General features: G+C 41.9%; 1 protein-coding gene across 1 annotated transcript; it reads left to right on the forward strand.

The window, feature by feature from the left end:
• The first annotated feature begins 953 nt into the window (after positions 1 to 953).
• Positions 954 to 9187, forward strand: LOC137264975 (uncharacterized). The gene is made up of 2 exons (XM_067800316.1): positions 954 to 2131; positions 6748 to 9187. The coding sequence occupies exons 1-2, from the start codon at positions 982 to 984 to the stop codon at positions 9117 to 9119; spliced, it is 3522 nt and encodes a 1173-aa protein (XP_067656417.1). The 5' UTR covers positions 954 to 981; the 3' UTR covers positions 9120 to 9187.
• The last annotated feature ends 6779 nt before the right edge of the window (positions 9188 to 15966 follow it).

A 15966-nucleotide genomic window follows, 5' to 3' on the forward strand; every position in this document is an offset into this window, starting at 1 on the left:
ATAGGTGGCATGACCACCCGCATATCGACAGTTGGGTATTATTTGTAAATTGTTAAGACATGCCGTTTGCTTCCCCAGTTTAATTCCTTAAAGGATTATCCTATCTCAGCTGATATCCCCAGTCGTACTCCAACCACCGTCTGTGACACCCCGTCCTGACACATCGTTCGAGACGGCCCCTCCTACCCGTTGCGTTTTATAAATGGTGATGGTGCGACTCCTTGGTTGTATTACAGTGCATATATTTCCTCATATATTTTTATATTTTTCAAAAATAATTCTTAAACTAAGGAAATCCGTATAGAAGCAATTACTATGCATAGTGTATCTTGTTTTGTCAAGCAAAGCGTCAGGCAATTAGCAAACACGTCCATGCCAGCCTTAACTAATTAATCACAGATGAAATTAGTGAGCTGTGTCGGCGCTGGCCCTTCTTCTCGGCTACATCCCATGGTCAAGCGCAGATAGGTAGGCCCATCTCAGCAGGAGCATCTATACCACCAACTAGGCCGTAATCGAAAATCAACTTTACCATCGTACCACCCTCTTTGTCTTGTCGTAAATGCCATGACCACGTACTGACAGATATTTGGATTAGCAGCTGACACAAACCAGCCATGCCTATACCATAAAGAAAATCAAGTCTTGTTAGGTAATCATCTCCTTACCACCTACCGCGTATAGTAAACCTTGTCAGCATAGGGTAGATAACGCATATGGAAAGCTCCAACATCGGAGAAACTTGATAACGACAAACGGGTAGAGCTGTGGGTTATAAAATCCTGGGTTCTCCCATCTCAGGCACACTTGCTTGAATAAACCCAAGGAACTCACAGCTCTCTCCTTTCTTGTTTCAAGGTTCGCTCCCAATAGCTAATTCCCCAAATCGAGGCTTGACAGCCCCTTTAGCCTAGTAAAGTTAAAGGTTGCCCTAACCGGCACAAGCGAGCTGTCTTAACTGGTGGAGACGTTCGATCCTCGATGCCTGGAGCCAACCCTGAAAACTACAAGAGGAGACTGCGAGGATACCATACACCAGAGTCCCCACTAGCAACCCCACCACCACAGTTTGACACAACACTACGCCTGACGACACCATCACCACCTCTATCAACATACGAGACGAGGTCAGACATCACTTCACAGTCCCTCGCCAGCTCCTCTCAGAACACCCAGCAACACTCAACAGCGATGGCTCAAGTACACCTCCCCAAGTACAATGGACAGCAGGATGCTGAAAGTTGGTGGGCAGATTTTGCCAACTTCAACATCCTCCATGGACACTCTGACTACAGATCCTGTAGAATTCTGCCCTTCTACCTGGACGGGGCTGCGAAGGTGTGGTTTCAAGACCTACCTGAAACCACACAACTGGATATGCAGTTGTTGAAGGCAGCCTTCCATCAACGGTTCCGACGTTCCTCGGCCTTCGACATGGGTCTTCTCCACATGGCGCAGAAGGAGCATGAAAAGGTTGAAGACTTCATCACCAGGGTGCAGTCATCAACGCTACATTCCAGCTTGCCTCAATCTGTGATAGTAGCTATTGCAATCAATGGGCTACTCCCACAGATTAAGCAGTGGGTGTACACAAAGGAGCCTGCAACCCTGGACGAGGTTCGTCACCAGGCCCAGCTGGCCGTACAGTCGCAGGCCCCCAGCACAGCAGAGGTTAGTTTGGTCCAACAAGTTGAGCAGTTAACTAACTTGGTGGCCACTCTGATCACAACAAACAAGGCCTGTGCTGTACAGTCAGCCATACCTTCAACTGGTCCACAGCAGCAAGAGCCCCGGGAACACCAACAGTCACAACCATACCAACCACCACCGCCACCGCCACAACCACCACAGTACCAGCCACCACCACATCAGTACCAACCCGCAACAGCACCACAGCAGTTCCATCCAGTACTACCATCACAGCAGTACCAGATGCCACCACAACAGTACCAGCCACCACCACAGCCGTACCAACCCGCAACAGCACCACACACACAGCAGTATCCAGCCTCAGCTCTCCATCCTCAGCCATACAGCCCAGCGCAGCAGCAACCCTTCCCTTACCAACCAGGCTCCAGCAAAAGACGACTGTCAACGCCACAGCATCTTCGAGGCAGATGTCGCGGATGTGGTGAGTTTTTACGGTTTCCTCACAATTGCCCTCACAGAAACACAATTTGTAGTTACTGCGGTCTAACGGGTCACCATGCCAAAGTTTGTTTGCGTGCATATTATGCTCAGGGTAGGCACTCACAATAGGGACTCGCGCCTGATTCTCAGCACCCTGGGGTCAGGCAAGAGTCAGATTTTGTTTCACTTGTGGCACCTTTGACAAAGAACACTGTTCATGTTAAGGTGAGACAAGTCAGAACCACAGCTCTGGTTGACACAGGTGCTTCAGTTATCTGTGTCAGCATGAGCTACTTAGACAAGATAGGTATCAAACCCTTTCATTTAGACCCATCTCGCCTTACTGAAATCATTGGTGTAGGAGGTGAAAAACATTCTGTTCTAGGCTCTATTTCTCTTGACATCAACATAGGTCACATCTATCTCTCTCAAACCTTTCACGTCTTCCATAACCTACATCACTCTCTCATCTTAGGCATTGATTTCCTTGAGTCCAACAAAGTTACCATAGACCTACCCTCAAAGTGCTTACACATACATGAAGGTCTTGTGTCTGTCTCTTTGGCATCAATCAATGGAGGTTATGTAAGACCATCCAAATCTGTTGTTATTCCTCCACACTCTCAAGCTGACATTCCAATCAAAATTTCTCATTGTCAACAAGGTCAAGTTTTTCTCCTGGAACCCATTCCAACACTAAATGACATGCAACTCCAAGGTGCCAAATGTCTCATTACAAACAACCCTAAGTCAGCTTGCATGAGATTACTTAATGCAGGTGACAGTCATGTCACACTATTTTCGAAAACTGTCATTGCTGTTGCCTCAGAGATTGACCCTACATCTGTCCTTGACCTCCCCGACACTTCTGATTCTGACACTCCTTCTTCTACTACAAGTGCTAACACATCACATTCACAAGACATTGATTTCGATCTCAGCGATGCTGATCTCACACAAGAACAACGACAACATTTACACACATTTCTACAATCACACAGATCAGTTTTTGCCACAGATTGGTCAGACTTAGGACACACTCACTTACATCATCACAAAATAGACACAGGTGATGCCAGACCCATTAGACTCCCCTTTTACAGACAAAATGCAGCCATTAGGAAAGAATGCTCTAGACAAGTACAAGAAATGTTAGAAGCTAATATCATTCAACCTAGTTCTTCAGAGTGGCACTCCCCTGTTGTCATGGTTAAGAAACGTGACTCTTCTTACCGTTTTGCCGTAGATTATAGACGTCTGAATGCGGTCACCAAGCCCATATTTTTCCCTCTACCACGTTTTGAAGATGTTGTTGATGCTGTAGGTGATAGCCATGCCAAAATTTTTAGTGTTCTTGACTGTGCTAGTGGTTTTTGGCAAATACCACTTCACCCCGATACAAAACACAAATCAGCATTCATTACACCTGATGGCGTTTTTGAATGGAATCGCCTCCCTTTTGGTCTCAAAAATGCCCCAATGGCTTTTCAGCAAACAATCTCAGAAGCACTTAAAGAAATGAATTGGCGTTACATATTAATATATGTTGATGACATCATCATATTTTCCAAAACCTTTTCGGAACATTTGAGTCACCTCAGGGCAGTGTTTCAAAAGATTAAAGATGCAGGTCTCACCTTAAAGCCAAACAAGTGCAAATTCGCCACCAAACAAGTTACCTATTTAGGACATATCTTCAGTAAAGATGGCATCCATGTTGATCCCTCAAAAATAGACTCAGTCATGCAAATCCCACCTCCTAAAAATGTTCATGACGTGCGACATTTCCTAGGCTTGGCATCATATTATCGCAAATTTGTAGCCAACTTTTCTGGTATTGCTTCCCCACTGTTTAACCTTCTAAAAAAAGAAGTGTCATTTGAATGGTCCAGCCAGTGTCAACAGGCATTTGAAAAGCTGAAACAAGCTCTAACAACTGCACCTATCCTTGCATACCCTGACCAAACAAAACCATTCATCCTTACAACTGATGCATCGCAAACTGCAATAGGATATATTTTAGGTCAACTTGATTCACAGGGCAGAGAACGTGTCATTTGTTATGGGGGTCGCTCTCTCCATGCTACAGAAAAGAATTGGGGTATAACACATTTAGAATGCCTAGCTGTCCTAGAAGGTATAAAAAACTTCAGGGTATATCTTGCCAATGGTTCATTTTCTGTCTACACAGATCACAAAGCTCTTACTTGGCTAAAGAAAACAAAACATGACTCTGGTCGGCTTAGTAGATGGTCCCTGATGCTGCAAGAATATGACTTTGACATTATACACAGACCGGGCAAAGCTAACATAAATGCAGATGCCCTATCTCGCATCCCACATGCCAAACAGGTACACGAGCCCAACACTGAAGACATACCTTCCCCACCCATTTCAACAAAACCCATCACTCCAGCACGCACATATGCACAAATAGCTGCCACTGCTTCATCACCACTCTTGCCTACTCCAACTTTACATGTCACACCCCAGTCAAGCATCCCTTTCAAGCAAGTGTCATTTCCACACCCCCACGGCAACATGAGGTCTACACCCTCGACTGCCTCCTCTCAACAGTATGCCCATTCAAATGCAGGCAACATGAGGTCTACACCCTCGACTGCCTCCTCTCAACAGTGTGCTCATCCAAATGCAGGCAACATGAGGTCTACACCCTCGACTGCCTCCTCTCAACAGTGTGCTCATCCAAATGCAGGCAACATGAGGTCTACATCCTCGACTGCCTCCTCTCAACAGTATGCTCATCCAAATGCAGGCAACATGAGGTCTACACCCTCGACTGCCACTTCTCAACTCTATGCTCATTCAAATGCTGGCAACATGAGACCTACACACTCGACTGCCTCCACTCGCTCATATGCACATTCTTTGTCAGGCAACAAGAGCTCTACACGCTCAAATGTCACCTTTCATCCACATGCTAATTCAAAACCAGCCAACATGATGTCCACATCCTCCAAAGCCTTATCGCGAAGACATCAACAAAGTCAAAAAGGCATACCTCCATGTTCAGACAAATCACCACTGTCATCAAAAGACACAATTCTACAGCATACAAATCACACAAAGTCTACGACTACACCACTTTCGAAAATTGCCAATTCAAGACTTCCATCACATGATGTTTCCTCAGAAGACACACAAAGAGATGACATATCATCGTCTATATCTGTAGATTTTGTCTACAAATCCGAGCCACCTCCCCCTGGACCTATGGTCTTTACTATAGGGACTGATCTAGATGATGAAGGCTTGGCAGAAAAACAGCGTAAGTCATTGGACCTTCGTCCTATTATTGACTACATTGAGAAAGGTGAAATTCCTTCCACCTATACAGACGCTCAAGTAAAGGGTCTTACAGGCCTCTCCCAGGAGTATGACATTCGTGACGGTATTCTGTACCATTTCTATCTTGCAAAACATAGAGGTCAGAAAAACAACCGCCCTCCCATGGTCACACAGCTAGCTGTCCCTGTTTGCTGTCGCAAAGAGCTTCTCTTTGCTTACCATGATTCCAAAGCTGGCGGTTGCCACTTTGTCAATCTACTGGGTATTCGCCACACTACCTCCTGTTTGGGAAGGAAATGCATCTCCCCTTTGACACTACCTTGCTGCCAAAAGCTACTCTTGGCAAAGATGCACAGGGTTATCTCCAAGACCTTTTGTCAAATCTAAATGTTGCTAAATCACTTGCGAAGGACAACATGTCTGCTGCACAGGACAAAAGCAAGGGTCTCCAGGATACCAGAGCCAAGGAACCTTCCTATTCTGTTGGCGATCAGGTTCTAATGACTGATCCCACAGTCAAAACTGGCCTTTCTTCCAAACTATCGAAGAAATGGACAGGGCCTTACAGAATCATTCGGATTGGTCTGAACCACACTTACAAGCTGATGAATGCAAGCACAAACAAAGAACATAAATCCTTCATACATGCCAACAGACTCAAGCTTTATACAACTCCCACCCCACGTATGCAAGTGTCACAACCCACCCAACATCGGGCAACACCTACTCAGTCAACATCCTCCCAGCCTGACAATCCTCATAGACACACTTCACAAACAGTTACTCCAACTCCTTCAACATCTTCACAGCCTCACAATCCTGGCAAACCTCAACACATGTCAAGCCAACAAATAAATTCACCTGATAATACACCAGACGACACTCACTCACCATCTTCTCAACAAGATGATCAACTATATGCAGTGAAGCGCATTCACAAAACCAGAAGGAGATCAGGAGAAACCCATTACCTAATTGAATGGGAAGGTTACCCACAGCGTACCTGGGAGCCAGCCTCTAACCTTAGTCCTGAACTGATAAGTGATTACCACACTTACAGAACCAAATCGGGTCACAGACGAAAACGGAAACACAGATATTTTGCAAAATCATAGGTCGTGATATTCCATGGTATTCCTCCAGACAATATGTCACCTTTGGTCAAGATAGATGAGCTCTGACCAACCCTTACAGGTAATCAAATTGCCTTGTGTTTTATAAGTGCTACGCTGTGAAATGTTGCGGCCACAACTTTCCTGCATCATGGTCATCCCCTCTGACTTGTCCCTTGGTTTCTTTTTGTCATAGGTCCATCATGGGGAGCCACTATCCTATCGTTACTGCTGCTATTTGTGAATCCTGCCCTGGCTGAAAAACCGATCCAGCGACTAAATTATGGAGTACTGTTTAAGCCATCAACCCCAGTACATTTTGCAACAGAATACTGGCTTCACACGTATGAGATTAGGTTACCATCTAACCCAACCATCCCTTCCTTGTCAACATGCCCTTCCTCAAATGCTACATGTTTTCTCATCCAACAAATTCAAACCCACCTTCTTTCTTTGCAAACCAAATGCATCTCACACCTCAACACCACACGTGCACAGATAGAGCAGTTGATCCCGGAATCAAAATTGAATTCTCCCTCAAGGTCCAAACGGGCACTTTTAAGTTTTGTTGGGGCCTTTTCTAAGACTCTGTTTGGCACTGCAACTACAGACGATGTCAACATCCTTGCACAGCACATTAACACTCTCACAAAGCATGAAATGAATGTCATAAACACACTCCGACAGCACTCTCAACACCTCTCTTCCTTCATGCAACTCATTGACAAACGGTTCGCCAATGCACTACAAGGTATCAAAGCCAACCATGACTCCATGCAATATGTTACACAAACCATTGATAGAAATACCAAGTCTCTCCAGGCAACCTTTGTTGTACTTTCTACTCTTCTAACCGATCAAATACGACATGCTTATGATATTGAACATCAGTTGGATCAACTGAAATCAGGCATTTTAGATTTGGTTCAAGGTCGTCTGTCACCACTTCTTCTCTCTCCTGAGGTCTTACAACAAACAATCCACCATCTGTCACGTCTCCTATCTGAAAAGTACAGAGGCTTTCATCTTCTACAAACAGATCCTTCCTTCTACTATGCACATGCACAATTCTTATATGCTAGAACCAAACTAAACATCTATGTGTCCATCAAGTTTCCTATTTCCTCTCTCAGCAAGCCTTTTCATCTGTACAAAATTCTGTCCCTCCCTGTACCAGTCAATCAAACATCATCTCATTCTACTCAGCTTCTGGATCTCCCAGCATATTTTACTATCTCATTTGATTCTCAGCACTATGCTACACTTGACACCTCTCAGCTATCGTCTTGCACAGGCGAGTCACTTCTTCACTGTCCCTTTCGCTTTCCTCTTCAAGCTTCGAAAAATCCATCATGTACAATTGCTCTCTTCCAGGATAGAAGAAGTGATATCAAGTCCATGTGTAATTTTAGATACGTAACTCAGCCCCAACCATCGCAACTTATTCCCGTTGATCCTTCCCATGTCCTTGTCTACCAAATACCCTTTCTCTCACTAACATGCCCAGGTCAACGTCGTATGGTTCCAGGTTGTACCTTCTGTGTCCTTGGCACTCCCTGTTCTTGTACACTTTCCACAGAAACACTTTATTATCCTGCAGCTTTTGGCACCTGTCACAACACATCTGATAAGCTGACACGTTTGCACCCTTTGAATCTTGCTCTCCTACAGCATTTCTTTGAACCTTCCACCCTTGCTACCATTGCAGGTGACACCCATTTCAAAAAGGCCATCCAAGTTAAAATTCCAGATTTTCATATTTACTCTCACAAAATTTCCGATATACTTGCGCAAGATAAGAATAACCATTTAAGTCTCAGGCGAATTGCTGAGCGCGCCAAAAATGATCAGACCATCTTCCAGAATCTAGCGGAACCCCTCCTAGATGGTCAGATTGCTGTCCCTAGCTCCTGGCCTGACACAAATGCCATTATTGTCCTCGTCAGTACCAGTATATCAGTCCTTTCTATCTGTTTGGTCATCTGGATGTTCTTCAAACTACGCACTCTCTCGGCAGCACTCGTCTTAATGTCCCATGCTGCTCCCGTCAAATCTGCTTTGATTCCAACTTTTAACTATGATGCCTACACATCTACTACCATTAATCCCTCTGATCTTGTAATCACTACCCTAACTGACTACCATGTCTCCATCCTTTTAGGAATCCTGACTGTCCTCTTGACAGTACTTCTCACCTTTGTCTTTTATACACAATATTCTCGACCTAACAACTGCCTACTACTAGAACTCACTTCTGGTCCTGATTGTGTCACTATCCCATTCTTTCCACTCACACTGTGTCCTTCCTACTGGCACTTCCAACCTCCTTCTGTAATAGAAAATCTTCAAGTCTCAGGATATTTCTTTCCTACCCTGACGCTCCATTGGCCAGATTTCCATGTTACCAATAAACTAACTGACCGTTCACTCAACATCCCCAGATCCATCTCGGTCTCCTATCTCAGTGCCCGCAAATTGCGCAAAGTGTTTCAGCAACCCTTTACCGCATATATTTTAATCGTCCACCATGGGTATTTTCAAGTTTTGGAACCAAATGGCATGTTTTAAATGTCTTTTAGAGGGCAAATTGTTAGGGAACGCTAAAAACTACCTCATCATTCAACCTGCTTCCGTTACCTACCATGTAACATTTCATGTTTTCAGGTTCCTTTTTCACGTGTACATATATTTTAAGCTTGTCCTTGATTCTTTATCCTGTCGTATGCCTTTATATTTCAGCTCAAACAACTGTGTTTTAATCCTTATACTGTAATTTTTTTTAATGTACCAATCTAATGTCCATCGTATTTTTTCTGTATTTCAATCAATTGTACAAATACGTTGGTCAAGAGCTGTCCTGTGCAACTCTTTGATTCTCATTGTACGCCCTAGGTATTTGTAACCCGTTTTCTTTTTATTTGTAAAAGCTTTTGAGGACAAAAGCTCCACGACGCCCAGGGGTATTATTACAGTGCATATATTTCCTCATATATTTTTATATTTTTCAAAAATAATTCTTAAACTAAGGAAATCCGTATAGAAGCAATTACTATGCATAGTGTATCTTGTTTTGTCAAGCAAAGCGTCAGGCAATTAGCAAACACGTCCATGCCAGCCTTAACTAATTAATCACAGATGAAATTAGTGAGCTGTGTCGGCGCTGGCCCTTCTTCTCGGCTACATCCCATGGTCAAGCGCAGATAGGTAGGCCCATCTCAGCAGGAGCATCTATACCACCAACTAGGCCGTAATCGAAAATCAACTTTACCATCGTACCACCCTCTTTGTCTTGTCGTAAATGCCATGACCACGTACTGACAGATATTTGGATTAGCAGCTGACACAAACCAGCCATGCCTATACCATAAAGAAAATCAAGTCTTGTTAGGTAATCATCTCCTTACCACCTACCGCGTATAGTAAACCTTGTCAGCATAGGGTAGATAACGCATATGGAAAGCTCCAACATCGGAGAAACTTGATAACGACAAACGGGTAGAGCTGTGGGTTATAAAATCCTGGGTTCTCCCATCTCAGGCACACTTGCTTGAATAAACCCAAGGAACTCACAGCTCTCTCCTTTCTTGTTTCAAGGTAAGAAACATTTAAACCTTATTCTTGTTTATATCTAACTTGCTATGTCTTAGTAATTATCGTCTTAAAAGGCTAGAGTTATATTGAAGCGCTCCTACGATATTGAAGCACTCTTCAGTGCAAGTGCTGGTTTTACATTAATCCTTAGCCACTACCCAGAAGTATTTAATTATGCACATTGCGTCGTGGGCTCCTCAAGTTTTATGTTTTTCATGTACAAACGAATATTTCTTTTCTATCTTTCGACACACAGCTGTACATGTATATCCCTAGTCTTTGTCCAGTTTTATTCAATTTGCGTGTTAGATCTGTACATACAGGTTAGATTCGTGTTCAGTAGCCTAGATGCTTGTAGTTTAGTCGCAAAATCAGTTCCGAGAGTTTATACAATTATTTCGAGCAATGATGAATTTATATGTAGGGCAGTTATTCCGTATTTTAAGAGATTCCGTGGATCAAATAATATTCGAGTAGATTTGCATCAAATACGCGTTCACAGAACAGGTTGCAACAGTCAACATTTGTATTTTGATGTCTCATAAACATAAATAAGTATTTCACTTATGATTTGAAACGTTCAGTTCCACGTGCTCTTGTATACGGTACAGAACAGTTTATACGTGAATTTAAATACCGTAATCATTCGAAAATGGCATTGTCTTCTCTTCCTATTTCACGAAATTATACGTTCAAACCCGCATAGTTCAGCATGTAATTTCAGCCTTCATTCTGTTCCTATCCAGTGCCGTATTTTATCAGAGCCATCCTAGAAAGTTAACATTGCCATTTAGCTGTGTTATTGTCTTGTTTGTAAAGCACAAAAATGTACATTCCGACATCTTTAAGTATAGCATTACAGTATTACAGATATTCCACGTTATTGATAAACTCCGTATATATCGAAACCGCTCGTTGCCCACAGCAACATCAGTCGGGAAACATTTAGCGTAGTCACCCAAATAATTCATGATAAAACAAATTAGCATCACTCTAGCTAAAACTGTACCTTCTCCCCTGTAGTTACATATATTACTTAGTTATGTCACGTACCGTATTGTATTGAGAAAACATTTGCTAACGTTGTAGTTAGAGTGCGTTTTGCAATACCGTAGTTAATGCATCAAGCGCGACCTACCATAACGGACATTAATCCAAACCGTAGTTAATGCAATAGGCACTACATACCGTAATTATCGTGGACCCATTACCGTAGTTAGAATATTAGGCGCTACACCCCTGATAGTCATAAATCGTTACAATAGGTATCACTTTACCCGCAAGATTAGGTTATGTCGTATTATTTGTATTATGTTTCTGTAAGCAGTTACCATGCCCACTCTATTATACCACTCACTGCTTAAATTACTTGACTTATACTGAAAGTGTATTAGGATATTGATTGTTATGCTTAAATTACTTGACTTATACTGAAAGTGTATTAGGATATTGATTGTTATGTCTATTAGTTGTATGTCATTATTATGTATCAAATGGTGTTTTTGTGAATGTCATCTCAACACACTTGCTTGAATAAACCCAAGGAACTCACAGCTCTCTCCTTTCTTGTTTCAAGGTTCGCTCCCAATAGCTAATTCCCCAAATCGAGGCTTGACAGCCCCTTTAGCCTAGTAAAGTTAAAGGTTGCCCTAACCGGCACAAGCAAGCTGTCTTAGTTGCTATATCCTGAATAGTTTCAGTATCAAACTCATTATCGGTAGCGCCAGCTATCGGTAATAATGAAGCTCATTTCAGTTTAGCACGGGCATTTAAAGAGTGTCATTTGTGACAATCTGCAATATCACTGCACACTGATCTACAAATAAATCGCTTTGTACATAGCAAAAGCAGCACTGCAACATTGCTCATTTCTGCACTAATTTCTCCTCAGTAATGTCCTTTTACTGCAACATTGCTCATTTCTGCACTAATTTCTCCTCAGTAATGTCCTTTTACTGCAACATTGCTCATTTCTGCACTAATTTCTCCTCAGTAATGTCCTTTTACTGCAACATTGCTCATTTCTGCACTAATTTCTCCTCAGTAATGTCCTTTTCTACGTTAACTGTGCTTGTTGTGCTTCTTTATCTCGACTAACATAGATGACCTACCTCGGAGCTGTTGTTCAAGGGTCACCATCCCTAGACAAGATCGGCACATTTCTGGTCATCACCAGCGAAATCCATTCTTGTCTACCCCTTTACCTTACGAAAACTCAATAGTGTCATAAGTCTTGGTAGGCAATGAAATGCCTTCACTCAGTGTTTATATATATGACCCTGCTCTTGCATTTAATATCGAACATTACATACATATATTTTTCATACTTTGACTTGCGTTACTTATGCGTGTGAATATATATTGGCATTTTTCACTGCAACAGTAATGCGACATTATCTGTATTTTCTCATTTGTACAATGACAAAATATTCTCTGATCTCCGTTATGTTACTGACACAATTATGCATGATACTGGTGACATATTATCTCAGCAACGTCAAACAGTGCAAATGACAAAGATCTATATCATCTGAGTTGGCTATACGTACCATGAGCTTATTCCAAATACAGTGTTGGCAACACAAGCCACTGTATTTTGTGGTCAAACATATCAGCATTGATTGATTTAATCCCTCTGTCTCGTCAGTATGGCTAAGGACTGAAAATGGTAACTGGTTCCCTATATCAGTGCTGGGTCTTCATTTAACGTATAACCACGATTTTCCAAAAGTAATTGTACTCTGATATTCTGTCAGCGACTAATTATTTCATCTGAGACCCCTATCTCTGGCACACTACAATGGTGTTTGATTGCATAGACAGACTGACACACTGTCTGTCTGTTTGTCCACATTCAGATTGTTCAACTTTTGTAATAGAAATAATAATTGCTGCTAGGTGTCACAATGGAATCCTCGGTCAAGCACTATTCAACCATAATTATGTATTAGTTGCAGAGGTAATTCTTCTAAATCCACATCTGTTGGTATTTCCTGTTGACTTAATTGCCACCCTCCACCAAGCACAGAATTAATTAAGTGGGTCATTGACACTAACTGTGGGGAAACACCATGTGTGGCAGCTGTTTGTTTATTGTGGGACAGCTGGAGGTAGAGTTGACATTATGTGGGACATCACACTTGCTTCAGCTGAAAAAGCACATGTGATGTGCTGTAGATCTCAACTCTGCTGGGGTATCAAGTAAAGTAATAGTAGGTATCCTCGCCATGTGGGGTGTAACAAACGGTTTACGAGTAAGTATAGGACAAAAAGAGCAGCGCTTCATTTCTTCATCTATACATTTGAACATGCTGTGTTTTTGTCTGTTTTGTGTCTGTTATCGGGTATATGGGAGATTAAAGTGTGTTCGTCAAACTTTCATATCCCGGCGTTTTTCAAGGCTTACGCTATATCAACAACATATTTTTGCCAGTGTATCATATAGTAATTGCTGAGTTGGTCTGTCTGTGTTTGGATGCTGCGAGAGATGTGTAAGGAAATATCTGTATAGCTTGAGTCTTATAAAATAAATCTTTGTAAATGTGTTGAAAATGAATAAACATTTATTTTAACTACCTGTACACACACCAAAATAAACTATATTCTGTATACATATTCATTAAATTCTGGACAAGAATCTATTGAGTGAGTTTGAGTTTTTAAATTTACGCCGCACTCAGCAATATTCAAGCTATATTGCAGCGGTCTGTAAATAATCGAGTCGGGACCAGACAACCCAGTGATCAACAACATGAGAAGCTGTATAACCACACGAAACAATTAAAGCCGGCACTCTTAAAGAAAGGCTATAAAATGAACATCCAAAATATTGCCCCAACAGCAAGAGGAACGTACCAGTTTGACATCTGTGTAAATATTTCATAAACCATACAGAACTTATAGAAATCAACTCTTAATTATAAGTCCAGCTAACATGCAGGTAACAAACAAATGATCGCGCAAATGGGAAAAGATGCATGGATTGTTTCACACTGGTCACACATCCTGCCCTCATAGGAGAGAATTCGAGAGATGCCAAACTTAACATTAACAATCTCCGTACAGTAGAGGCACCAATGTGACAGTAGCCTAGTGAACTGTCATGAAAACTATTGAACCGTGTATAAGTTGTGTACGCGTTATGTCCTCAAGACGAAACCAAAGTATTAACTTTTTGACTTGAAATTGCAATGTCTAAAATAAACAGTATTGTGATTATCAAAGGTAACAGTATCTGTATTTCCGACTTGTTACCTTGGTAACTCAAAATTTAAGAGTAATGTTGCGAACTCTAGACTCATTTCTACATAATACATCACCCATAATGCTGGGACTGCTTTATCTGATTATGCAAGTAAGTTATGAAAATTACTGAAAAACAGTAACAGCGATATCATATTCTGAAAGAGAAATCTGTTCATTAGTCGTTTTGCAAGCGGTGTATGAAAGAAGAAAGTACTGACCTGTACTAGTGACATATCGCTGTCTGGACAGACTGAAGATTTACAGCATGCCGGACTTGAACAACTTACAGAGAAATGTCAAACCAGTGTAAACAACAAAGTGACACTAAAACACGTGGGGACCTTTCTCACGATACACATCAAACAACGAATAAACGTATGCACGCTTTGTCTGCCCTGGAGCACTCATTTTGAAGAGTGGATACCATGCCGTTAAAATCAATAAATGTCAATCTAAGATTGCCGTGCGAGGCACCGATGAACTGATATCACTCGGAAAAAGCAACCAACAGCTTGCGATTGAATATCATCAATCTTCTAAAGCTGTTATCGAACTGTATGGAAACTTTTTCAAACTTTAACAACTAGCTGTAGATATTTCCTGTATGTAGGTCTAAATTCGACACATAGTGTAAAGTGTGCATGTGCGTTCTTATGACGCTTTTGAAGTGTGAAATCTATCAAGAATCGAGTCAGTTCTCTTTTCCACCAACATTTAAACCAAAAATGACAATATTGAACGAGGACAGACAGATATTCACCTCGGCCTGGAGGTACTGATAAACAATGATACCATCGCATAGTACCTTTACCAAACGATGTTACATTTGGTAAACATACATTCTTGTGTTAATCACAGCATGAAAAGTCAAGCTTCGAGATCGCATGAGTTCCTTCCTCGCTTTATGGTCCACGAACATGATTCAATTGTGTTGTTGAAGGAACATATAATACAGATGTTTTTGATCTAAATCAAGCGAAATAAATTCACCATAGCAACAGCATCCACCACGCGAAGACATATATACTCACACGTCTGGAAAATGTCATATCAAAGACTATTTACGTAATTGGTTCTTTGGATGAATAGTTCATTTTGTTGGGAACTGCATAACACTTGTCGGCCTCCAAATCACCGGTTGATCGATATTTGTGCAGTTAATTAACAACAAGTTGATCGATACAAACTGCCGACCTTAAACTATGGTTCACTGGACCATTTGATCAGCAAACACAAAACCAAACAGGAGTGTTATCATTCGTTACTTGTACCCCCTGTTGACGGTCACAAACTGCCGACGAAAACAATGAACCTGATGACTTGGATATGGCTATCTTTGACATTTACAACACTCTGACGAAACATATCAATAAGGCATGAAATCACGTGCAGTGACAGCACGTGATGCCCGTACACTCCGTGGTGCGCACTAATGCAGCTCAACTCACCCGCACGTTTTACATGCCTTCAGGATTGTATTATGTGTTGAACAGACAAAGTCGCAAAATGTGGGCATTATAACGGGTAGAGTGGGGAGACGTTAATATCAGAAACTGGCCATTTGTTTGCCAAATAGGAA

This window comes from Haliotis asinina, chromosome 15 (genome assembly GCF_037392515.1).
Source record: "Haliotis asinina isolate JCU_RB_2024 chromosome 15, JCU_Hal_asi_v2, whole genome shotgun sequence".
Classification (NCBI taxonomy): Eukaryota; Metazoa; Mollusca; class Gastropoda; order Lepetellida; family Haliotidae; genus Haliotis; species Haliotis asinina.

What these genes read in the sequence shown, in the direction of transcription:
- LOC137264975 (XM_067800316.1), top strand. Translation starts at nt 982, where the DNA reads ATGCCTGGAGCCAACCCTGAAAACTACAAGAGGAGACTGCGAGGATAC. An exon ending in AGGCAGATGTCGCGGATGTG is followed by an intron (nt 2,132 to 6,747) that starts GTGAGTTTTTAC and finishes TTTTTGTCATAG; the next exon opens with GTCCATCATGGGGAGCCACT.